Source organism: Phacochoerus africanus, chromosome 6, assembly GCF_016906955.1.
Source record: "Phacochoerus africanus isolate WHEZ1 chromosome 6, ROS_Pafr_v1, whole genome shotgun sequence".
In the NCBI taxonomy this organism is placed as follows: Eukaryota; Metazoa; Chordata; class Mammalia; order Artiodactyla; family Suidae; genus Phacochoerus; species Phacochoerus africanus.
The window spans coordinates 8,201,314-8,227,517 of NC_062549.1; the positions used below are offsets into that span (position 1 = coordinate 8,201,314).

Consider the following 26,204-nt stretch of genomic DNA (forward strand, 5'->3'; position numbering starts at 1 on the left):
CCTTCCTCCTGAGGCCCCGGCACCCTGGGGACCCGCCCCCACCGCACACCCTCCACTCTCTTAGGACCTTCAGGATGCGGCTCTCCAGGAATCCTACCCCCACCCAGAACGACGTGCCAGCCCCGGCATCCGTCCACCTCCACAGGCCCAGCCCAGGGAGCCCACCCCTCCCCGACCAGCCACCTGGCTCCTCCCCTCCCCTCCCTCCACCCTCGCCAAGGCCACCGGCGGCCCCAGTGCTCCATGCTCATCCGGGGGCTCTCTCCTGCCTGGACTTGTGATCCTCCCCATCTCCTCTGCCATAAAATTCTCCATCTGGGGGTCCTCTCTGAGCCCCTCCCCCTATCCTGCCCCCTTTTAAATGCCGAGCCCCCCAGTTTGCGTCCCTGCCCCTCCCGTCCCCTTCCATCCACGCATGCTCCTGACGCGGTACCATTTCCTCTCCTTGTTTCCACGACAGTCTGTAAGTTAATGATCCCTCCCCAGCCTGTGCGCGTCCTCACCTAAGCTCACCTTCTCCTCCTACTCCCCTAACCCCAGTGACTAAGACCAGCACCCGGTGACCTGATTAGGAGAGAGAGGTTTCCTGGCTCCTCCCACTTCCCCAGCCCCCAGCGCTCTGTTGCACCCCATCTGGTTGATCTGCCCCCTGGGCACATCTTAACCCTCCCCTCCTGCCCCCTCCTGCTGCTCCAGCCTGGCTCTTGCCCTCATCATCTCCTTCGAATTCTGGGGCAGAAGCGGCGACACTGTTCTGGGGGCGTGGGGACTGGAGGAGGAGGATGTTTAATTAGTTTCTGTACACTGATGACTCCTGAGTTATGCAAAATGGTTACGACATCGTAAGTTCGAGAAGAGAGACCCAGAGCAGGGTCTCCAGAGGCAATCCATCAGGGGAACGCGGAAAGGCTGAATCCATCAACAAATGCCCTCAGAATTCTCGAGAGCTCCAGAGTCAATGGAGACACAAATACGCACTGGTTCACTTTTTTCTTTTTCGTTTTAGGGGCACAGCAGCAGCATATAGAAGCTCCTAGGCTAGGGGCTGAGTCACAGCTGCAGCTGCCGGCCTACACCACAGGCACAGCGACCCTGGATCCGAGCTGCATCTGCGACCTACACCAGACAATGCCTGATCCTTAACCCACTGAACCAGGCTAGGGATTGAACCTGCATCCTCATGGATACGAGTCGGGTTCTTTACCTGCTGAGCCACAAAGGGAACTCCCATTTTTGGGGTTTTTTTTTGGGGTTTTTTTTGATAACTCAGGATCTGTTCTCTTAACCACTGCCAAACATAACATACAACATTGTCAGTTATATTTATCACCTGGACTTATTTATCCCTAGCGCATCTTTGTTTTACACTGGGAATCAGTACCTTCTGCCTGTCCTCATCCAATTCCCCTTCGCTCATCCCGTCTCTGGGGACTACCAATCTGGCCTCTTTTCCTGTGCTCCCTCGTTCCTTTCATGAACATGAAAGACCTACTGCTGGCCAGTCACTGCGGATTCAAAATGAACGGGACTCCGATCTTGCTGTGGAAGCAGTGTGGTAAAGCAGGACAGAGGCCTGTCAGTGACGAAAGTGGCCGAGAAAGCCAGCCGAGTGCTGGCGACCAGTGGAGATGGAGGAGCCGTGCAAGGGGGTGTGCTTGGGACAAAGTGACACTTCCTCACCCTGCGGTCTCCCCAGGGGGGAGAGGCCAGACCTTCCTCCCACTGCACTGAAACGGCCCTCGTCCCGGGCGCCTGGGACCCACATCCTGTCAGGTCCGGGGGCCAGATCGCTGACCTCATCTCACACCACCGCCAATGACGTTCTATGCTTGAACCCAGCTTCCTTTCACAAAAGCTTTCTTTTCTTGGATTTCTGTGACACCAAATTTTCCTGGTTTTCTTCCAAATCGGTATCCACAGCGCTGAGCTCTGTCTGGAAGTCCCAGCTCATTCACCAGACGGCTGAGCCAAGCCTGGGCATTTCTCACCATCACCACGCTTTGAACTCCAACTTAAACACGAGCTGGCTCCCTGGACCACGCGATGCACCTCAGTCTGGTCTCTACTGCCTTTGTTACCTCTCCGGAGTCCATCTTCCAGAGGGCTGCCAGAAGGTTCTTTAGGAGAGATGGATCAGTATAACCACTCTCTAGCTTAGAGCTGCCCACTGCCAGGAGAGTAAGGTCACTTTCACGACACCTGACGGGGTCCTCTAACAGGTGCCCTCCTCCACGTCCGCCTTCCTCCACTGCCGCTCCCTCCAGTACCCACTGGGCCCCCAGTACTCTGGCTTCCGGCGTCCCCCAAACCCGCCCTGTCGCAGGGCCTTTGCACTAGCTGCTCACCTCGCTCCTCCCAGCGGGCCCCTCCTCATCGTTCAGGTCCAGAAGCCGCCTCCCTGCTAAAGCGCTCCCCGCATCGTACGGCTTCTCCCCCGCCAGCACTACAAGGTGCTTCCGAGCAGCCTCACAGGCTGACACTCTTACGTTCTTTGCTTACACATCACCGTGTCTTTCCCTAGAACAGAAGCTCCGTGGCCTCATCTGCTCAGGTGACAATGCTCCCGCAGAGCCTGGAGGAGAGCCCCGAGGGGTCGGTCAGCGTGATGGCTGCAGCCTCGAGCGCGGAGTGTGGACGTGAAGGGTTAGGCTGACCTCCCCGGCACCCTGCGGGCCCCAGCGTCAGGCCCCACGCTAACTGTAGGGGCCCATGATTTTCTTTGAAATTCCAAAGAAAAAAATACATTACTAGTGAATCTGTAGCAATGAACCCAGCCTGTCTGACACTCATCTCTGAGCGGCTCAGCCGCAGAATACGTTCACTGATTCGGGGTGAGGGGTGGGTGTGTGAGTCGAACCCGCTGATCCTGGCTTTCTCGGCCCTGAGAACAGTAATCCCTGGTGACAATGCCCAGGGACGCAGGGTCATGGCGTCGGCGTGGAGGGGTCACCGTGTGCAGCCCAGAGCCAGGGCCCTGCCCTGGCTCCTGGTAGCTGGGGGCTGTTTCCTCTGCCCAGACGCCCTGGAATCTGCTGGGCTGGTCGCCCTGTGCCCATTCAAGGATGAAGAAACGGCAGCTCAGGCTCGTCAAGCAAGCTGCCTGAGCTGCAAGGCTGAAGCTGGGGACCAAGACCCATTTTTCTGATTCCAGGTCCTGGACGGTCCTCAGGGCCCCATGATGCCCAGGGTCTGGCCCAGGCACCTCCCGGCCCCAAGGGCTGGGGAAGTGGGTAGAGCCTCCCCTCTCACAGGAAACCCGTGTACTTCCTGGGACTCTTGCACGCTCCTCTGCCATAAGCTGTCACCAAAGGTTTGATTTTCCTGGGCTGGGGCTCGTGCCAGCGCCTGGGGCTGCCAGGTGCCACTTTCTAACTCTCAGATGGGCTGCCCTCCCCCTCCCCGCTCCCCGCAGGGCCCCCACCCCACCTGCTCCTGGCCAAGCTCAGGGGCAGCGCGGCAAGGAGCCCATTCTGATTTTTCTCGCCTTCTTAGGAGAGGCTTGTGCGTAGAGGGGAAGGCAGAGCATTGGCTCTTGGAACAAATCTGCTTTTGATCATGCAAATTAATGCCCGGTTAATGTAGGCAGACTGTCAATTTTACCCGTTAAAGACAGAGAGAGAGAGAGGGTGGGGGGAGAGAGAAAAGAGGAAAAAATCCCCACCACGGCGACTGATGAAGAATTTCAACAGAAAGCTGCTACTTCAGAAAATAAGATTATTCTCCGCGGACGGAGCCCTTCCAGGCGTCTCAGGCAGCGCAGATGCTCCAAGGGTATGTGGTTAACTTCGCTGGTGTCACGAAGACTCCTTGGCTGGGCTGTGGCTGGCTTGGGGGGGTGAGTAGGTGGGTAGGGTCTTCACATGGATTTGCTGGAGGCCCTACCCACCCTCTTTGGTCTGCAGGAATTTAGTGGGTCTCTGCAGAGGTGACAGACGGGAGCGTCCAGGGGTCTGGCTCGGGGTGAGCGGGTCGTCTGCCCCTCCTGGGACTTCCCCAGGAAGCTGGATGGGGTGTGTTTGTGGGCTGGGCTCTGGAGGGTACTGATGCAGGGCTGGCGTGAGAAGAGAGCACGTGTGTGCCTCTGCCATGATTTGGACAACTGGCTCAGGTCATGGGAGGCGATGCAGCGACTGTGTGTCCTTTGTATTCCCGCTTTCTCGGGATAATCCTCTGGATTGGGGACAAACGCTTTGAGACTGAGACGGTTAAATAATTCAGTGAAAAACTGGTGTTTGTTGCGCGCATGCTGTTTGCAGGCTGCTGCTGCTGCGTGGATGATGTCTTTCCACATCTTTAGGAGAATAGTTACTAATAATCTCCCGATCTTGCAGACAGGGAAACTGAGGCCTGGGCTCTGAACTCGAATCCTCCTGATTACAATCCACGGACACCCAGGACACTCTCCCCACTCTGCTGACAGACAGCAGCAGGGACTGGGTCCTTGTCAGGTTCTTTGTCACTGGGACACTCCTGCTGGCAGTGTCACTGCGGGCCCAGTGACCCTCTCTTTCCCAACTGCCCTGAGGTCCTGCAGTGAGATATCCATCTCTCTGAAGAGTGCGTCCAACTGCATTTGAGTTATCTGCTTTGGCTCATTTTCTATGTTGTTACCTGACTGTGAGCTCCCTGAGGGCAGGGATTCTATGTGCATTTATCCCAAAGCCCTAGCACAGCATCTGGCACGTGGTAGGTGACCTCGCTAAGTGCTGCAGAACTAAACGGGCGGGTGTCTGTGTTGGGAAAACACGCTGGAGACCCTGGTTGTGGGTGGACATGATCTCCCGCTGCTGGTAGGCCGTGCTTCTCCGCACAGACAGGCTGGGAGGCGGTGGGCTGGTGGGCACAGAGACAGGATGAGGAGGAGGATGCATGAGCCTTCGGAACGGGCATCCTGGGGCTCTCCTCGACTAATAGTAGCTGGACGTGGGTGCTATGGAGCCTTGTGGGGAGAAGTGGAGAAATCCTACCACCCAACCCTGAAGGCAGGTCACGTGCAGGCTGAAGCAAGGGGAGGGAACGCGGAGCATGCGTGAGCAGGGTATTTGAAACAAAGGAGGGACTTTAGGACCGCGTCCAGAGGGCAGCTGGTAGCTCACTTGGTTGTTTACAGGGTTCCATGGCAGTCCTGTGTTGGGCAGGATTCTGAGGATTCTGCTGGGGCTATGAGCTGTCTGTAGGGTGCAGGTGGTGCTAGAGCATTGCCATCCCGTTCCAGGGTTTAGCACCCGCAACAGGAGCCCAGAGGTCCTGCAGTGGAGACCCGGCTTTGCAAGTGACTTGTTAGGTGACCTTGGGACAATCGTTAAAACCTCTCGAAACCTGTTTCTTCCTCATTACAATGGCCTTAAATGTTGGTTCTTGAGTATGGCGCCCACAGCACTCTGACTGAGATAAAATAAAATGCAAAGCCCTTTGCACTCAGGGACCCTGATGGTAGCTGGTTCTGTGGCCACGTGAGCGCCCAGCACACTGTCCCTGGAGGATGGCAAGCTTGTGGACAGAAGGCTGGGCTTTTCCCAGAGGGCTGGATGAAAGAGGATGCCTTTGGGGTGGGAAAGACCTGGATTTCAATTCTGGCTTCTCTCAGAACTGATTTCCCAGCTGAAAATCAGTGATAATAATTCCCACTTCACGGGGTCACTTGGGGACAAATTACTTCCTCGAGGATTCCTAGGTTAGATCCATAATTTCATTCTTCTAATCTCATGAAGGCGCACGGAGCACCTAATGTGTTCCGGGCCCTCCGTAGGCATCAGAGATACGGCGGAAGGCAGGAGAGAGAACGTCTCAGAGCTTGTGGGGCTCGCGTTCTCACTGAGGAGGAATTACGGGAGATATAACATGTCCAGGGGTACCAGTGCTGAGGACGGGGAGCAGGAGAAGGAGGAGAGAGGAGGGTGGGGGCGTGGTAGCCCTTTCCACCAGAGTGGTCCAGCAAGTTCTCACTCAAGAAGCAGACCCTGAAGGAAGTGAGGCAGTGAGTTACCCGGGGAAGAACATTCTAGAAGAGGGAACAGAGAGCGCCAAGACCCTGAGGTGGGAGTGTGCTTGGCAGAGTTGAGGAGCACCAGGAGGACCAGCTGGGTTGAAGCACAGAGAGCAAGGGGAGGGGGGAGCAACAGGAGAGGAGACTGGGCCCAAACGGGGGCCACATCAGATAGTGGTGACGAAGGACTGTGGCTTTTCCTCTGCTTTTCCTCTGAGATGGTGACGGCAGCGCCAGGACCTGGCTGGGGGCGGGCAGTTTGCTCTGGCCGTAGTCAGAGAAGCACTGAGACATCTAAGTGAGGCTGTCAAGTGGACCGTGGGCTAACCCAATCTAGAGTTCAAGGGAAAAGCCCAGGCAGAAAGTAGAGTCAGGCTGGAGGCGCACGCCTAGATGTCAGCGGGTGATGGCACCGGAAGTGTGGGTGTGGCCTCAAATCCAGCTGTCCCTATGTCCCCCTTCCTCCCTGTTCTCCGCACTGTCAGCACCTGGCTGGGGTCCCAGCAGGACACAGGCTCACAAGAACCCCCGATGGCTGCAGCAGCGCCCGTTCACAGGCGAGTAAACAGAGAGGGGAAGTAAGAGAGGAAGAGTCTAGCTAGGAATCGAAGTGCTGAAGGCGCGCCGCCCGGGCCGGGGTTTGGATGCGCACTGTGAACAGGGCTGGGTGCTGCCCCGCCATGTCCTCCCAGCCCCCACCTGATCCTGGCGCCCAGACTCTAGGGCTCGCTCTCCTATCCACCTCCTGGGGCACCAGGCACAAGGACCAGGGGAACATCTCCTTGAGAGCCTCAGAGGGGAACCCAGTGAGAGCAGCAGAGATGCGATGCAGAGAAGAGATCCTGACCCTCTGGATGCAGGCTCCCTGCTGGAGGGCTAGGGAATTCAGGATGGCACTGGGAAACTCCCAAGATGCTACTGGGTGAGGACCAGGAAAGACCAAGGCAGCCGCAGACCACCCTGGTATGACAGGCTGGCATCATTTGAAAATATAAATGTGGGCTTCCCTTTGGTCAACCCCAGCACCAAATTGGCCAATAAGAAGTCCCCATGGAGTTCCCTGGTAGCCTAGAGGTTACTGCCATGGCACAGGTTCGGTCCCTGCCCCAGGGACTTCCGCGTGTCAAGAGTTTGGCAAAAAAAAAAAAAAGAAAAGAAAGAACGATCCCCTGCCCGTAGCACCAATGGATGGCTTTTCCACTGCAGGTGGCGGGAGTGTGGGAACTTGCTGCCAGGAACTGCCTTCCCCACCTGTCTAGACTGATCCGCAGCTCCCACGAATGTACGTCTTCCTCTCTAAGGTCAAAAATGGCTGGGATGCACTGTCAGGGCCTGGTCCAAAGAATCAGAGCTGTTTGGATATCGGATCTTCTGTGCAAAGGTGCCATATTCTCCTCTGCTCCAACATCTCTGAAATGAGGTGTTGCCTGGACAAGGGTCCAGGGCCAGTACGTTTATCCTAGAGGGTGTCGTCCCCACGTTGAATGGGTGGAGCGCACAGCACAGACGTGAGAACATTTGTTTCTTTCTGAGGCTTTAAGGGTTTTTTTGATTTTGTTTTGAATCTTTTATAACAATTAGCATAGGAGTATGCATACTTATAATTTTTACTCAAAGGACTAAACTTAACTATTTTTAAATGAATGACGGGCTCAAGCAAAAGTCACGTGAAGACCCACTACTTTAGAGAAGAAAAGCCAGGCCTCGTGGCGGAGAGTGGCATGTTTTCAGTGTTTCCTGAGTGTTAGTCTGGTTCAGACATCAAGCTGCAGCCTGGTAAAGAGCTGAATTCCATCTGGGTCCCCGCAGAAAAGCAGAGATGGATCAGAGGGAAAAGACCCCTCTCCGTGGCCGTGAGTCAACTGGACGGACGCTTACAGTGACTAAGCTCAGTTCTATGCCACCAACCGCAGCACATGCACACGCACACACACACCCCCCACACCGCTCTCTATCCACACGCATGTGTGTGCACACCTATATGCATGTATGTTATGTGTAACATGACCATCAGTGACGTCAGCAGCAGTAAATTCACAGTGTTCTCTTTCACACAGCCACACGTCCTGAGAAAGCCCACGTTAATTAACCGCTTGCTGTGTCTCCCGCACCGCCACACAGAAACATATACAGTTATACACATTCACATATTAAAAGACGTACACGGGTTGGTTGTTTCATAGAAACACGAATGCTACCTTCATTCCACGATCCTCTGCGTTCTTACCTTCTGCTGTGCATTTAACAGCACGTCACGGGCCTCTCGCGAGCCAGGAGAGACGTCTCTGGTACATTCTTTTCACCCTCAGCATCATATTCCATCGTTTACGTGAATCTTAATTTGGTCGGCCATTGCCCTATTACTGGCCATTTGAGCGGCTTCCCAAGTTTTGTCACAATGGTCAATGCTGTGATTAGTGCCTCGTACACAGACCGTGCCAAAGTGGCGCCTTCCTCGCTGTAGGAGGGGTTCCCTGGAGGGAGGGCGATCACCCAGGGGAACAGGGGAACCCACTGGAGGCAAGATCCCATTTGGCTGCACGAAGGATTTTTGTGGTGGCTGCTAATTACAATGCTACTGCCTCATAATCAGTAGCGTCCGTCTGAGCCCCGTGTTGAGGGGGTGTGTGCTCACTGCGTGTCACACGTTGGGGCCACCATCGCAGGTGGACAACCTAGAGGGCCTATCAGGAACAGCCTGACCAGGAGGGGCGGGCGGGCGGGCCAGGGGAGAGCGTGCCCCACCTCTTCCAGGGCAGCCGCATCCTAGTGGCCTGAGCAGGAAGTGCAGGTCCAGGCAGATAAAGGATAGCACCAGGCCCTGGCACCTTGCTGTGTCCCCAAGAAGCCACAGGAAGTGTGCCTGGTCCACGCTTTCCTGGGACGGCTCAGAGGTTTGGAGGGCTGGTGTTTGGATTTTGCTGCCAGGACTCCCTTCAGGCCCTCGCCTCTCCTTCTCCCGGTCTCTGGGGGACAGGCATCCTTGGTGAGGCGGGGGTACCCACAGCCTGGAACCCTGAAGCCACAGAGCTCCTGGGTTGGCCCCGCCCACAATTTCCCACGGCCATTCCTTCACAAATGTAAATTGTGGATGTGTCTTATTTCTGGAGCTCAGCAGGTGTTTTATTTCTGAACCCCATCCCCCACCACCTCCCAAACTCCTTATGGAGCCTTTGCATATGTGGTTTTCCAGGGATTTTTTTCATAAATAAGCAAGTAAGCCGATGACCCTTGATCAAGGTCAGATGTAGGTCCAGGGCCACTGGCCACAGGCAGCCCGGGCCCCGAGCCTCCTCCCACCTACCTTCACGGCCTTGGCTCTGTCGATGAGCCCGTCGTCCTGAGAGCTTCCGATGAGCAGGTCCAGCTTTGCCCGTGGAGGCCGCTGCAGTGCCCTGGCTGGCGCCTCTCGCAGGAGCTGGCCGTCGACCACAGGACCCCAGTAGTGAAAAGGGCCACTCACGGCCAGGAGCTGCAGTGGGTGCAAAGGGGGGCCATTATTTCTAAGGACTTCATCCTTTTTTTTTTAAAGATACTGGAAGAGCCAGTTGCATTGCTTCACTTAATCAGGTCTCAACCATAATGGACACTAACGCTGGTTATTCATCCGAGGCTCTACTGGGAAATAAGAGGAAAGTGACCAGGACCACAGGCCACAGGAGACCAGGCAACAGTGCCAGGGGTGGGAGCTGAGTCTTGTTCTGAGCAGTGTTTGGTCCCAGGGAGGCATCACAGACCCTATGGATAAGCCTGAGCCTGTATCTGGACAAGGAAGGCAGGAGGAGACACTGATCATGGCGAGGGTGGCGGCCAAAGGCAGGAGACGACAAGGAACTCACCAGCTTCCACCACTCTCCGCTCAGCCCACATTTGCAGGAGCTGAGGATAAGACTCGCGCCAGGGCTAGGAGTCCCTGAGTCACTGCCACAGGGATTAAACCAGCTCAGATGACAAGAGTTATTCATGCTGGTGTTCCCTTTGTTAATATCAGGAGCACTCAGCTGTCCTGTCTAAGGGGGCACAGTGGCCTCACTCCACTGCAGCCGTGACCACGGCACTCAGTACATGTCCCAGTGACCAGGGGCCAACACGGAGCTGGCACAGACAAGACACTTCACCTACGTCACTTCATTTTCACTTCCTTCTCTGTAAGCGCCCATCACTCTCCCCATCGCCCAGAGAAAACGTGGTGTGCAGAGAGAACTGTCGACCCTGGGGGCCCAGGCTTGGTCCACTAAGTACAGAAGCCCACACAGGGCCCAGGGTGGGGGGTCAGGGAATATGCATTCTCGCTCCAGCTGGTCATCCACCTACCGCGTGGCCTTGGAGGGGGTCCCGTCTCCCCTCTAGTCCTGGTTTCTGTTTGTAAAAGACCCAAGAACGTCCTTCCCCCACCCATACACGAGTGCCCACCTTGCTCTGGGCGTCATTGAGGAGGCTGGCAGGCTCCTGGCGGAGGCAGGACACCATTTCTAGGATGGACGAGGTGGGGCAGCCAACCTCCTTGGCCAAAGCTGCTGCCTGCTGCTGAGCCGTCTCCGACCTGATGACGGCGGCGGGGGAGAGCACAGAGCCGCCCTGGAAGAGAAAGCAGACTCAGGGCCGAGGGTCTAGACGATCCACCTGCTCAGCCCAGGGACCTCAGGACGGCATCAGGGCCCCGCATCCTTCACGGAGGCGTGGGAGCCCCGGACCCTCTCCCGGAAGCCCGCAGGCCTTTGGGAGGCCGGGACTGACCAACACCGTGTCAATATACTGTGTGATCTTTTTGTTTCTTTTTTTTTTTAATGGTTATTTCCCCGATACAATTCTTTTTCTACCGCACAGCACGTGTATGTTACACATACATGTACGCATTCTATGTTCTCACATTCTCATGCTCCATCATAAGTGACCAGACATGGTTCTGAGTGCGGCCCAGCAGCATCTCATTGCGGGATCTTGAACGAGTCTCCCTGGAAGGTGAGGGCAGCGGATGGAGGGATAGATTGAGTCTATATAGTGACAGATTGAGGCAAAGGGCTGACGGTGGTTGAACGGAGGTAAAGATCAGAGCTGTCCCCTGGGAGGGGGACTCTGCAGAAGTGGACACGTCCCACTGCCCCCTCCTGAGGGCTCCTTCTACAGCAAGCTGTCCTGGCTCGGTTAAGATAAGAGTCGGACTTTAACCCAGATGCCCACCGAGGAGGAGATGGAGACGCCGTCACTGTGAAGGGAAAGGCTCTCAGCAAGGCCACTGCAGGTCTCTGTGAAAACTTCAGGTCGCTGGGAGCACTTCCCCTCTGAGAAGGCAGGTGGTGGTGGCATCAGGCCTTCTGCCCAGGGTGGAAAAGGTGAGCTGAGCGGGGTCTTGACGAGAGTGGGTTCCCGGGCCTGTCCTCTGTGGGTCACAGCCCGCCTCCAGCTCAGACGCTGGCTGCGCACCCCGGGAGCAGGGACAGCACGGGCAGGACTGCTGCCGCCACTGCGTCACTCGTGGTGCTGCCGCTGACAAGGGTAACAGGACGGCCACTGACTGGGGACGGGCGTGAACGCAAGAGCTTCGGCCTTTTCCTCTCGTTGCATCCACAGGACAGCATGTGAGGTAGCAGCTGTTACTGTCTCCCTTTTATAAATGTGGAAAACAAAACACAGGGAAATGAAGTAGCCTGGCCAAAGTTGCCAGTCTTGTCAGAGATGGGACAAGCCTGAGGCTCCAGACTCTGCTGAGCTCCAGGAACCTGGGCAGAAAGTGGAAGGTTCTAGATCTTCAACCAGCCTCTGTGAGGAGGGGTGGCTGGGCCGGAGAGGACTGTCCATGAAGCACTTACTACCTCCGGCCAGGGGGTCCCCTCCCAAGGACTTTCTTCGCCTCGTGTCATCTTCACAACAAGCCTAGGAGGTGGGTAGGACTGCCACCCCACTCTGCAGACAGGCAAACTGAGGCGCCGAGAGGAGGGGGAGAATTCGCACTTATCGAGAATCTAGAATGTTCCAGGAGCTTGGCAGCCACAGTTACAATACTCCGTGTATATGAGCTCCTTAGATGCTCTCCTCGACCTGAGACATAAATGTTATTTACCCCCTTATTGCAGAGAAGGGGAAGGCAAGACACAGAGAGGTTCAGTATCTTGCCCAATGTCACACAGCTGGTGAGCGGCAGAGCCAGGGCTCCGGTCCCCCCAGCCCACCCCCGGGTCCTGCCCTCACTCCCACACGATGCCAAGTGTGTTCTCACACCCAGGATACCTCCTCCATCCTGGGGCTGACCTCTGCCCTCCTGCTCCTGATGTAAAGACAGCGCCGAGCTGGCTGCCTCCGTGGTGTCTGCTTCCACTGGAGGCCCTGCCCAGAGCTAAAAACACCAGCAACACGGAGTTTGGAGGCTTCGTACGAGAGACGAGTTTACCGGAGGGCGCTGCTCCCCCCGAGTCTTTGAGAGGACCTCTGAGGTGACGAGAGGAAGCATTCTGGACACTGTAAAGCGGGGTGCCCACGCCCCCCTGGGTCTTGATGCTGGTACCCGCTGTTTAAAAGCGACAAGAGACAGATGCGTGGAGGGAGGGAGGCCTGTGCTCCCGGGTGCCCGCTGGACCTGCTTCCCGGAAAGAGGGGGTGCCTTCCAGCGCTGCCTCCGGAGGTCAGGGCTGAGGGTCACAGGCAAGGCACAGGGTCTGCAACCAGAACAGGCTGCCCTGAGGGTAGACAGAGCACTCGGAATGGCACTGGACAGAGCAGAGGCCCAGAGGGCAGGCGGGGGCTGGGCCCGGGACAGGGCCTGTCCGCCAGGAGGGTTGAGTTCAAATCCCAGAAGCGGAATGCAGTGCAGGGTAGGTGCTCTGTGCCCCAGACCTGGGCCGGAGTCCAAGGATGACCTCCCTCTTCCTCATCACCCACCCTCCTGGGTACCGCAGAGATGGAAGTACCATCCACAAAGCTCCGGGGCGGGTGAGATGCTTAAGAAACAAGAGCTAACCCCGATGGAGAGTTTCTGTGCATCCTCAGCATCTGACAGATACTGATGTACGTAAGCTCACAAGCATCCCAGGAGGCAGGGGGAATTCTCACCCCATCCTGTAGATGAGGGGCTTTAAGGCACAGAGGGTCTTTGCGGCTCTTCAGCCCAGGGCTTGCACCGAGCTTCAGTGTCTATAAATCAGGGAGAGTGTTAATTCCCAGGCTCAAGCAATAATAAAACTATTCCATGTAGAATGGATCAGCCATGAGGTCCTACAGCACAAGGAGCTATAGCCAGGCTCTTGGGCTAGAACACGATGGAAGACAGTATGAGAAAAGGAATATACACACACGTATGACTGGGTCACTTTGCAAGACACTGTTGATCAACTATACTTGAATTAAAAAAATTAAAAAAAAATTTCAAGTGAAACCCCGGCCTACCCAGGACCGGGCGTTCAGCCTGGGTGGCGTTGAGTCAGGGTCATGTGTGGAGTCCTTGTGCCTGCGGGTTCATCTCTCCCATGACATGGGGTCTGCTTCTCTGAGAACCCCCGGACGTGTTCAGTCTGAAGAGAAAGCACACACACACACACACATGCACACACACACTGATCCACACTCACGATGCTCAACGTCAAAGCCCCATGAGCTGACAAAGTGCAGAAGGCAGGCTGGCCGCCGAGCCGGGCTGGCCCCGGGCAGGCCACGAGGAGATGTGGGTTGCGGACGGGGCTGCTGGTGAGCTCCGCATCCTCCATGGACATAAAAAGCCGGAGTCCTGGACCCAGTGAGGAAGTGGTTAAAGGCGTGGGTGACACTGCCATCGCGAGCTGGCTCAGAGAACTTTCCTCTCTTCAAGCACTTTGTTTTAATCGATCTTTCTGAAGGAAACCACGTACTTCACGGAAAATCAGTGGTTAAACAGGCCAACGGCCGGCTCAGCCCTCATTGTGAAGTACTTGCTTGGAGACAAAGAACCAGGGGGTTGGCGGAGGGGCTGGTGCCCAGAGTCCTGCCAAGAGCAGGGGTTGGGGTGTTGGGGGCAGAAGGACTGGGTTCAAGCTCCAGCCCCGTTACTCGCCTTGGGTGAGAGAGTGACGCTCACTGGTGAACGGGAACCACGAACCTACTGCCCAGGTCCCGTGACGCCCAGGAGAAGGTGGGGCATCCCCCCCCCCCATGTGGGGTGGCGAGGTCCCTACTGCTGGTGGCATCGCGGGGCCCAGGGCAGAGTCTCCCTCCTGCACTGTCACGGCAGCTGTCCCCAGCCCTGGGCCCGTGCCTTATCTAAATCTGACCTAGCTATCAAGTGGCAATGAGTTTCCGCTTGCTGATGTTGGTTTTTTTTTCTAGCTTTAAAAATAGCGCAGGGAAAAACCGCGATTGCTGACCGCTCTTTTTCTTTCTGGAGCCTCTGGACATGGTAAGGTGTCTTGACCTCAGTCAGCCGCTTCGGTCCCTCAGAGCCAGGACCTGCCCCGGCCAAGCACACGTGAGGACCACACAGTCACAGACAGGAAGACACAGTGCAGTCAGGCACAGACACACTGGTGCACACGCACGCAGCCACACACACATCCCCCCAAAAACGCACCAAGACACAGTAGAAAGATGCTCACACACGGACACACCAGACTTCCTTGAAACGGACACCTCAGTGAGCGCCTCACAGGCCTGCCACGAAAAGCAGCAGGAGGGGCTAGTTTCTGTGACAGATGCCACGGCTCCAGGAGGCCTGGTGGCCCTTTCTCAGGGGGAGGGGTGAGTCCGAGGGGGGATCTCTGGGGGGAAGACCAGGCCTCCAGGAGATGCCGGCTCCTCAGCCCCTCCCCTGCGCCCCTCACACCCCTCCACCCACCTTGCATGTGGGTCCCTCACCTGCGAGGGGGATGGTGACATTACCTCGAGGGGAAAGAGGGGCCAGGCGGGGAGCTAGGGGCCCGCCTGGGTCACTGTGTGGACTCGGGAGCTAATGCACTCAGTGGCCCATCCTCGCAACCTCTGTCTTGGAGTTCCCACCCTCGCATCCGGCTTTTTGAAAACACAGACTACATCCGGCAGGACCCACATATTAGTGGCCTCAGACAAGGCTCTCTAGCTTCATGGTAAGAGAGAGCCAGGGATTCTCGTGCTTTGGAAATTCGGGGCAGGGGGAGAGTTCTGAGCATGAGGGTGCTGCACGTGAGTGGGACTTGATGGAGAAGAGGAAAGAGGGCAGGTGCACAGGGATGGCAGGTGAATTCAGAGGTCTGATTACCCACCAGAACGCTAGCAGGTAGCAGCTGGTTTTCAGCATCCCAGCAACGCCAGGACAGGACTTGGACTCAGAAGAACATGGCCTGAGTGAGGGTGCTGGTGACTGTGTAGTGAAAACCAGGGCTGGCTGGCTGGATGCGGGGATGGACCAACCACTTCTCCGGAGTTTAGAGGGTGCGTGCATGGGGTGGGGGGAGTGAGGAGCAAAGCTGAGAGGGCATAGAAGCCTAGGCATGAGGGGCAATGAGAAGGCAGTGAAGCCCGGGATGCAGGGCAGGCATCACACAGGTAACCAGGAGGACTCAGTAACAGACGTCTGAACAGGGTGTCAGAGGAGGTATTTTAGGAATGTCCTGGAGTCATCTGTCTTCACAGCTCAGGGAAGAAAATGGCTCATAGCACCGAGGAGCCCGCAGCAAGTGGGCACAAAGCCTCCTTAGGCTGAACTTCTGATGGCAGAGGGGGGGATGACTACTCCTATTTCATTTTATTTTATTTAGAGGTTGGGATGACTTCTTTTCTTCTTTTCTTTTTCCTTTCCTTTCTTTTCACTTTATTTGTCGCATGTGTGGCATATGGAAGTTCCCAGGCTGGGGGTCAAACGGGAGCTGTGGCTGCCGACCTATGCCACAGCTGCAGCAATACAGGATCCACGCCTCATCTGCGACCTACGCCTCAGCTGAGGGCAACGCTGGATCCTTAACCCACTGAGCAAGGCCAGAGATCGAATCCACATCTTCATGGATGCTGGTTGGGTTCGTAACCTGCTGAGCCACAACAGGAACTCCAGCACAGATATTCTTCCACGCCCAGAGCCTAGCACAGAGCTTGGTGCAGGGCAGGCCTTCGCTGAACATGAGCAGAAGGGAACTCAAAGGAGTGGCCGGACGGGAGCCACCAGCAATGGGAGAGGCCCGTCTGAAGCAGGGAGTCCCGCAGAGGCTCGTGTGGCCCGAGGAGAAAAGAGCGAGGCGGGGGCCACAGCATCACTGCCGCTGCCCTGCGTTGGACCCCCTCGGGGTGACAGGCCCAGACCTGGAAACTTGTGACCAGAATATCACAGACTAGCTGGGATGGGGGACACCACTGAGGCTGCCGAGACAACTTGGGGGAACTCTGCGAACTAAGGCAGAGATGGCCTTTTTTTTTTTAAAAAAAATCTGCTCTTCATCTAAGTTCATGTTAGTATTCTCTTTAATCTTTTCCACACTGAAATCATCGTCTTTTCTGGATCCCTAAAAGCACGAGTTTTACTCTAATTTGTAACACTTCGATTTTAGCAACATTTCCGTCAAAGGGATGATAATTAACATGACTTTGATCTTGAAACCCTAGTCTTCGGGCCCAAAGCACGCTTTCCTCTTCTTCTTCTTCTTCTTCTTCTTCTTCAGGATCAGCAGTTCTTGTTTTGAGTGGGTGAAAGCCCAGGGGATTTTGGAGGAGGAAAAAAAAAAAGGTGTATCTTAGCCTTTGTTCTGTCCTTTGACGATCAGAAAGGTGCACCTGGAGCAGATGAACTGGACCCCAGGAGAGCGCCAGAAAGCCCGGGCTGGAAGGTGGCTCAGCCAGTGCTTCTTTGTTTATGTAGACGTGTGTGTGTGTGTGTGTGTGTGTGTGTGTGTGTGTACAAAATCCTTCCTCTCCCAGCCCCAGCGCCCTCCACTCTGAAGCTCCGGCCGCGCACCTTGCCACAGGAGGTGGACAGAGGGTGCTGTGTGAGAACTCAACCCAGGGCTGGGTTCAGGGCACACTCTCCAGAGGCTTCTCCTCCTTCGATGCCTCTCAGAAGCACCGCGGCAGGCCAGCCCTTCACTGACTACTTCTATGTTGTTCCCTTTAAAACTTGAAAACAACTCCCAGTGTAGAAAAGTGGGGTCGTGCTCCATAACTCCTGGCTGGTGGCAGGGGTTAGGACTTGTGGGTACATATACACAAAGGAATACGACTCGGCCATAAAAAGAACAAAATAATGTCATTCGCAGCAACATAGATGCACCTGGAGATTCTTACACTAAGTGAGGTCAGTCGGAAAGAGAACGACGAAGACCATATGATGTCACTTACAAGTGGGATCTAAAATATGGCACAAATGAACCCATCTGCAAAACAGAAGCAGACTCACGGACATAGAGGACAGACTTGTGGTTGCCGGGGGCTGCGGGGGGAAGAAGTGGGATGGATAGGAGTTTGGGGTTGGTAGATGCAAACTCTCATGTTTAGCCTGGATAAGCAATGGGGTCCTGCTGTACAGCACAGGGAACAGTGTCCAATCTCGGGATCGACCCTGAGTCATATACATATGACAGGGTCACTATGCCGGAGAGGAGTTATGGACTCAACACTGTAAATCGACCATACCCTAGTAAAAAATAAATTTTTTAAAAAAGAACCTGGGAGTTCCCGTCGTGGCTCAGTGGTAAACGAATCCGACTAGGAACCATGAGGCTGTGGGTTCGATCCCTGGCCTCGCCAGTGAGCTGTAGTGTAGGTCGCAGACAAGGCTCGGATCTGGCGTTGCTGTGGTGTGGCGTAGGCTGGCGGCTACAGCTCCAATTAGACCCCTGGCCTCGGAACCTCCATATGCCGTGGGAGCGGCCCTAGAAAAGGCAAAAAGACAAAAAAAAAAAAATAAATAGATAAATAAATAAATAAAGAACCTGTGGGAAAAACAAGCCTCCCAGTCTGTCCAAGGTGCGAACTGAGCAGAAGGCATGGCTTCAGGGCCCGTCTGTTTCCTCTGTGCCTGGGACGCCGGCTGAACCCTCTGAACCCCTCAGGCTCTCTCTGCCTGCATGTCCCCACTTTCAAATTAGATGACTCTTAAAGGGAAGCGGAAGAGAACTAAATATTTTTTCTTCGCTGTGCATGTGCGCTTTAGGAGTCATAGCTAAGAGACCACTGCTTGACCCAATGGAGTCCTGCATAGCATTCTTCTTCTTTTTGTCTTTTTAGGGCCACACCTGTGGCATATGTAGGTTCCCAGGCTAGGGGTCAAACATGAGCTGTAGCTGCCAGCCTACACCACAGCCACGGCAATGCGGGATCTGAGCCACGTCTGCGACCTACACCACAGCTCGCTGGCAACGCCGGATCCTTAACCAACCGAGCGAGGCCAGGGATCGAACTTGCCTCCTCACGGATACTAGTCAGATTCGTTATCACTGAGCCGCAGTGGAAACTCCCCGCCTGGCATTCTAAATGTACATTTTTTAAAAACTTTCTACCATGTGCTGCCTAAAGGCCCCGCAGAAGCGGTGCCTTGGCGTATTATTATTTGCAAACTTAAACCACCGGCGGCTGCGGCTGCGCCTGCACACGGAGGAGAGGAGGAAGGTGCCAGCAGGTGGTGGGTGCCTGGCGTGTGCCCGGTGCCTCGCATCATCTTCTTAACCTCTGCGCCAGGGACCGCTGGCTGTGTCCCTTTTGTTAAAGAGGAACAAAGCCTCAGACGGGGTAAATGACTTTCCCCAGGTCACCCACCGCCAGGCCTCCACTTCCAAGGGGAATGGGGCAGGCCGACGATCTGCTCTCATGCCCCTCCACTCCGCAGCACGTGGCCTAGCTACAAACTGTCCCCTCTACCTGTGGCTGCGCAGCGTGGAGGCCTGGCCCCAGCATCTGAGGTCGGCGCGCCTTCCCTAGAGCCCCAGGAACTGGCTTTGGCCTTGGCTTTGTCCCTGCAGATCAGAGCTTGCCTTCCTGTCATGCTTCCCCTCCAGGCTCCTGGAGACATGACAAAACGCCTCTTTCCATCTGTCACAAACATGACATCCAATGGCCTCAGTCACCTTCTGGCTGCCAGAAACCACTGAAATGCTTGGCGCCGGAAAAGTACCAATTTCCCAGGCAAAGGTGTCACCCTTTAAAAGTGATACCCTGAGTGACAGCCGAGATGATGACTGTTCCCTTATTTCAAAGGGAATTCAAAGGGCAGGCTCTCGAGTCTTTCCCTAGGTTCTCAGAACAATTCACAGATACCGTGGGTGGTGTTGCCTTGTAAGAATAATTCCATATTTATAACTTGTTAAAGTGCCTAGACATTTCTTTCCAGTCGTGTATTCCTGTGGCTTTGTTTCAGGGACCAGCTGGTCTAGAATAATGCCCAGGGCAGCTGGGACTGTAAGAAGGAGACAGAAAGCCTTGGCCTTGAAGATGTCAGCCTGGGCTCTCCGACATTCTTATTCTTTGGCTTTGAACAAATGAGTCACCTCTTTAAGCCTCAGTCCCTTCAACGATAAAGCACCTGTCCCACCGCCTTGCTGCAAGAGGTGCAGGAAGCTCACTGTGGGTTAAGGATCTGGCGTTGCCCTGAGCTGGGATGTAGGTTGCAGATGCAGCTCAGATCCATGTGGCTGTGGTGCAGACAGGTGGCTGTAGCTCCAATTCAACCCCTAGCCTGGGAACTTCCATATGCCACAGGTGCAGCCAGAAGAGAAGAGAAGCGAAGAGAAGCAAAGCGAGGACAGGGGCTTGGGACTCAGAAAGACTGGCCCTTGAGTCTCCCCTCTGTCCTTCTGTGGCCTTGTCATGTTGGGCAAATCAATTAACTTCACCAGATCCATTTCATAAAGTCAGGATTTCATTTCTCCCTCTTTGTCTGCCACGCGGATTGGTGGTGTGGTCTACACAGGGTCCTGGTGGCAGCTCTGGGGGTTGGCCAGCCCTGGCCCAGGGCTGAATTTGAAAAGGCCCAGGACAGTTACTCTCAAAGAGGAAAGACAGGGAGGTGAGGGATGGGCTCTCCAGCCCAGAACTGAAGCCCGGCCGCTCTGCCCGTGGGAGAGACTGATCCGCTTGTTCTCACTGGAAGTTTGACTCCGCAGTCAGCCATGGCTGTGAACTACCCCACCAGGCACGAGTGTCTAGAAGGTGGTAGAGCCCAGCCCCGCCTTCTCGGAGTGAGAACGCCATGTTCGATTCCCAGCTTCCTCCCCGTCACCTCTGGGCACCGCCCTCTCTCCATCTCCCCTCCTCTGCTTCCTTCCTCCTGCCCCCTTCCCTCCCGGAGTTAACGGCACTGAGAGCTCCTGGCCAGCAGAAAGGGCCACGGCGCCTGCCCTGGAGAAGCGCAGTGGGCACAGGTGGTCTTGAGAGTGCAAGAGGGAACGCAGCTGGGGGGATAGGACAGCCTCTCGGGTAACAGTGTCAGCAGGAGGGGTGACCTGGGCTACGTGGACAATGACCTGTGGTGACCCAGTACAGAGACAGCAGAAGCAGAGCAGAAGTGTGGGGGGACGCCGCTGGGCACTGATTTGACATCCTTGGAGGGGTCATCTGAGGGGGGGGTGCCTTGGCAAAAGGCTAGACTGGTCGCAGGGCGCTGGCCCAGGAGGGGCGTCCTGGGGGCCACGTTCAAAGGCATGGGTGAGGGCCACCCCGGGGGGTTCAGCCACAGGGGGCTGCAGATGGGTTCCGGGCTGGGAGTCCCTGCGCTGGGCACAGCGGTGAGGAGAAGGGCTGGCGGGAGGGGCCTGGCCCGGAAGTGGACTGTCCGGGGCGCCCACCTAACGTCCAGACCACAGAGGCCATCGTGCACGTGCTCGTTGAGGTTTCTGAGGGCAAACTGTCTGCACATTGAACTAAACTGAAACCCGGGACCCTGTCCTGTCCTGATGGCTGTGTCTTCAGGACCGAGCCTCACAATGCAGCCTCCCTGCACGCGGCCTTGTGTTCAGGTGGGCCTGGCATTTCCCACCGTGCACTTCCTTATCCTGTTTCGGCTCCAGCTGGGTGTGAGGTCCCAGCCCAGCGCCTGACCTGCAACTAGAGTGGCCCTGCCAGCCCCGGGGCCTGTAACTTCCAGCAGACCCTCTCTGCTGGAATGCCCGCCTGCGGACAATCCCAGGAGACTCCTGCGAAAGTGCCATGCATCACTGGGAACCAAACAGGTCCTCTTCCGAATCCCTGTCCCTGTCAAGCTCCTGGAATCCATTTCCCATCATCTGCAACATCAGCCCCTTCAAAATAGTCAGGTGTAGAAAAATAAAGCAGAGCATGGGCTTTAGGATTAGAGAAATCCCACTGAGTCCTGTGCTGACGACTTGGCAAGTGGCATTACTCTCTGGATCTCGGTTTTCCCCATCTGTAAAATGGGTATATAATAGTGTCTCGAGGTGCGGCATCGAGAGCACAGATCCATTACTAGCCCAGGTCCAGGCCCAGCATTTCCTCTTTCAGCTTTGCTCTCAGGAAAGCAACTGAAGATCCCCACACCTCCACCTGCTCGAATGTAAAAGGAGGACAAAACGAAGAGTTACCTCGTTGGCCCCTGAGATGAAGCGCTGAGCTAAAAGGTAATAGGGTTACAGGTGCGAGGTGTCCAATAAGCAGCACCCGTCCTCAAAATCAGAATTGATATTTCAAAGAGTTCTTGCAAAAATTAAATGAAATAACCGATTTGAAAAGTACTTTACTACCTGTGGAGCCCTGTTCAGAGATCTGTTATTATGATCTGTCACTGTACTGCTTACGCAAACTAAAATTTAAAAAAAATAGTGAAAGAGTCTCCAGGCCCAAGAAAGCTTTGGGGTGGAACTTCTGCTCTGGCCCAGGAGAACTTAAGCGGCTGAGCCTGCCTCTCCTTCCCTGGCTCTACTCGGAGGCCCCATGCTGCTGGTGTAATGAGTTGGGGCTCAGTGGGTGATGAGGTAAGAACCGGCTGACAATTTCACACCCACCCAATGGCTTGTACATGGATGACACCCCATTCTAAATTACATCAAGGCCAGTTCCGAACTTGCTCTGTAGGTGACAACCACAGACTCTTATTGTGAGGGAAAAGCATATGTCACAGAAGTATTAAAGCCTCACAAAACAAGACAGTTTGAAGTCAGAAAGGGGCCTTTGATGAAAGCCACAGCCATGCTGTGATAGAGCGTCCCCTCATTTTGTGCTGCTGAAGCACATTTTGAGGTGCGTGGGCAAGTTTAACTGTTATTATTGTTCATGAGATGATACCACAGGGGCAAAGCAGTTAAGAGGCCTGACTCTGGTCACGCTGGGAAGCTAATCACAGAGGCCTTATCTCTAAAGGTCCGTCCAGCTGTTTCTACCACCCCAGGGACACACGCGCTGCTCTGCTGCTAGAAGCTCGTCCGTCATCAGGATAATTCCGGGTGCATCTTTGAGCACCGCCTGTATGCCAGATGCTGTGGGGAACAGGAAGAGGATTAAGGCCTTAAGAAAGTTTGTAATCTACCCAGAAGGGAGTCCCCCGCTCCCGGGACTACCCTCCAACTCTCCTCTCTTCTTTCCTTTCCTCCTAGTAAACACTGGAGAATCACCCTGGCCATGCCAGGTGCTCCCTGCCTTTAGGGGACTTAATGGTCTCTGGACGTCAGACTAACATAGGGTTGGGAAAGGGACATGCTAGAGAAACTCTTGAAGAAAGTCCCCTTCATGGGGCCCAAGACTGCGAGGCCACGAAGCACCACCTCTCCCCTCTCTTGGGAAGACTGCCTCTTGTCTTTATTCTAAGCGCAATTCACAAGGATCTGCGCCAACGGAAGATACCCTGTCATGTTTCAAGACTCCTTGTTAAGACTGCTCTCGATTTAGAAACGATGCCTGCCTCCCCCCTTTATGGTTCTAGAAGAGTCTTGGTCTCCCAATTGGGGTGCGTGAGACGAGTGATCCCCTGGAGTTCAGGAAGAAAATTCTAGAATATGTACTTACAACTACCACTGAAGTAGCCTTTGAAAATAGCTTTCATATTGACATCCTACGTTGTAGAGTCATCTGTGTCTGAGGTCAATGGCCATGTACATAAATAGCGACCAAATGAGCAAATACGGGGACTGCTTACTCACAACTCTTCTGCGACCACGGTCAAAACGTTTGGAGATGACTGCTCTCCAGAGCAGGAAGAGGCCCTTTCTGCTCAAGGAAACAGCTGTGCTAGGATGTCACCCTGTACCATAGTGTCAGCTCTGCTGGTAGGATAAAAGCAATCAGCAGAGATCTTGTCTCCAGGACAGTCCCAGGTCGTTCTGGCACAGGGCCTGGCAGCAGACAGGTGGCACCACGTGTCTCCTCCCCTCTCCCCACCGGGGCCTGAGCCCTTCTGTGGACTAGGCCACTGGGGCAACTGAAGAACCTCCGCTTTGGACAGAGGACAAGAGTAGGGGGCACAGGGCTTGGCCTCACTTTCTACAGGGGGTCAAGGGGGCTCTGCGTCCCTGAGAAGAAAGGATCAAGCCCTGGCTGGCCCAGGGGACCCTAAAATGAGGGAACTGCGGGAGTGATTCAGAGGCAAGACCAGCAGAGCCTGTTGTCGCTGCAGCAAGAGAGAGTGGAAGGGAACTGAGAAGGAGGGCAGGCTGGAACAGTGAGCCCTGGGGAGGAATCCGAGCAGAGGCCAGGCACAGTCGGGGGGCGGAGGGGTGGAGGTGGAAGGCTGAGGGGGCACCGGGCGAGACAGCACCGATCTGAGGTCCACATGTCAGCCTGTCCCAGATGCATCTGGGAGGGAAGAGGAGATGACGGGCTGACGGATGAGCAGCAGATACCGAAGTCACTTCAAGTCCAGATAGGATGCAACCCAGGTCACCCCACAATGAGAAAAAACTGAGAAGGCACGAGTGGCATGCACGGGCCAGCCCCGCCAAATGTGTGGCCCAAGGGGGACTCCGTTCATGTTCAAGGTTCAGCTGAACACCACCCCTCCGCCAGGCCGTGGGGCCACTGCAACATTTTGAACCACTGCCTTCGGCTTCCCTCACCACCGAACCCCCACTGTGCCACCCCGTCCTCGTGGCACATTCCTGGCCCCTGTGCACCAACCTCCTGGATGGCAGGACATGTGTCCCAGTCCCCCTTGTGCCCCAGAGCTTAGCCTCCTGGCTGGTGTGAGGCGAGTCTTTATGGAAGACGAGGTCCATTTAAATAAATAAATATGCCTGTTAGATCTAGAAAACCAAAGAGTTTGCATCTTAGTGCGTTTAGGGGAAGTCAGGAAAGCAACGCTGCAAAGTTGCAAACTAAAACTGGGCCCCTGCTCAGCGAGCTTCTCAGGCTCTGGGAAATCCGCTGACCTCTTCATCACTCCCAGGTGGACGCGGAAGGGTCAGTTGAGCAACGACAGAGAGAACAGCTCTGGTGAATCAACGCCTTTGTGCAATTCCTCGCAGTAGAGAAGTCCAGTGCAAACAGCTGCTCTCTTCCTTCCTCCTAAGAGCACTGTCAGCTCCGCGAGGCTCCCAAAGAGGCGCCGAGGTCTGATGATGGACATGTGTGTCCCCCTCCAACGGGAGGACGCAGCTCATCCAGATGGACCACTTACTCAACCTTGGAGATGGTTCCAGAAACATGAACAACCCCCGTCCCCCAGAGAAACAACATCGTCTGAGGTCGCCCACGTGGGTTTCGTGGTCAGCTCATTGTCTTCCCCAGGGGTGAAGAGTCAGTATTGAGAAGGCAAAGCCCCCACCTTCGTTCCTTTGTTCATGAGAAGGATGTGGCTCTGGGTCATCTCTTTGGGGCCAGGCTCAGTGCTGGGCTCAAAGGTCCTGTGTGAGACCTGCCCCTCCCGCCCCAGCGTTTGTTCCACTTTGAAAGGGAAGAGAGGCAACCGTATTCAGCGGCCCCCACTATGGGCCTCGCCTGATGCTAGGCAGTCTACACAGCCCTTCTAGGGACCCTCGCAGCCTAGGGCGGAAGTAGTTGAAGTCCATTTGGGTTCACAGAGAGATCGGGAAACCTTTGCAGGTCACCCAACTCTGGGGCATCTTCAACCCCTCCCTTGCTCTTGACTCTAAAGTGCGCATGTCCTATTTTTGTGGGTCAGGTAAAGCTCCGAGGGGTGCTGTGGGGAGGCATTGGTCCCTGTGGTTAGGGGAGGCCTGGGAACACATAAGGACAAGGTGAGCTCCCTGCTGGGCCTGCGAGAGGGCGCGAGTCCCACATGGGGATGGGAAGGGCTGTAGCAGAGTTAATGGCCAAGAGGTGGGGGGCCTGCCTGCCCGTGCAGGGGGTGCAGGAAGCCCCTGGGGTGGGTGGGGCATGGAGGCCTTGAATGGGGACTCGGTGGGAGGAGGGCAGAGGACAAACTGTGATGAGCAACTAATGCCTGGAAAAGGGATGGAGCCCATCCTGTGGGATGCAGGAGTCTTTGGCAGGTGCTTGACGAGAGTGCTTGACGATGGAGGCTCAGGCTCGTCTGGACATACGGGGCTGGGACAGAGTGAGGGCAGCATCTGGACGTGAGAAGACCAGATAGAAGCCAGCAAAACAGTGACAGCGAAGTCACCTCCAGGGGCTAGACCTCATCAGATGGGTGACAGTTCAACCATCTGACAATAGTTCTGAATGTTGCAGTGGCCCCAAGAGAACGTAAGTTAAACTCTAGGAGCCTCGGTTTCTTGGGCGCGAAGTTTAGACAGAAAGCCGCTGGGAGGAGTGAAGAGGGACCAGAGAGAGCCACGTTCCTGTCCTGACATCCCCCAGTACCAGACCCCGTCCCCGGCTTTCTGCTCCTTGACCTCTGCAAGCACTTCCCACCCCAAGCCTTTGCACTTGCCCTTGTCTCTGCCCGAGGGCTCTTCCCCTTGACCGTCATGCTGGCAACCCTCTGGGCTCCTTTCAGAATTCTCTTCGCTGTCCGCACTCCCTCAGCTGCCTTCTAAGCCGTTCCTCGTTCATTTCTCTACCGCAGCCCTGAGGACAGCACCCGGCACACAGCAGGTGCTCAAAAAACAGTTCTTGAATAAACGACTGAATGAATAAGTCGGTACTTATCCAGCCACAGGAGGGGCACACACTTGGCTCTCAGAGAACCTCTAGCTTGCGTGGGATCTTGAAGCGCCTGTGGTTTAACCCTTTTGGACACAAGAATCCCACTGACGATTTTAAGGCACCCAGTAGAAGCCTCGCATTTCGTACAGGCTCACTGAACTTGCCCACAGAGTGAACTACGTTACACTTGATCCTCTCCCTTGACGGGGAGTCTACTAGCACCTGAGGTTACCTTTTCCACCTCTAATCTTTATGACACTTACACATAGAGCAAGAAGGAACACACCGTGGA

General features: G+C 55.4%; 1 protein-coding gene across 1 annotated transcript in view; it reads right to left on the reverse strand.

Annotated features, from left to right (window-relative positions):
• TG (thyroglobulin) overlaps window positions 1–26,204 on the reverse strand; it is a 222,338-nt gene that overhangs the window by 27,147 nt on the left and 168,987 nt on the right. Inside the window, exons 42-43 of the mRNA XM_047783215.1 lie at window positions 10,400–10,564; window positions 9,291–9,458 (exon numbers count right to left, since the gene is read on the reverse strand). Of these exons, the coding sequence (XP_047639171.1) occupies window positions 9,291–9,458; window positions 10,400–10,564 (333 nt within the window). The remainder of the gene's footprint in view (window positions 1–9,290; window positions 9,459–10,399; window positions 10,565–26,204) is intronic.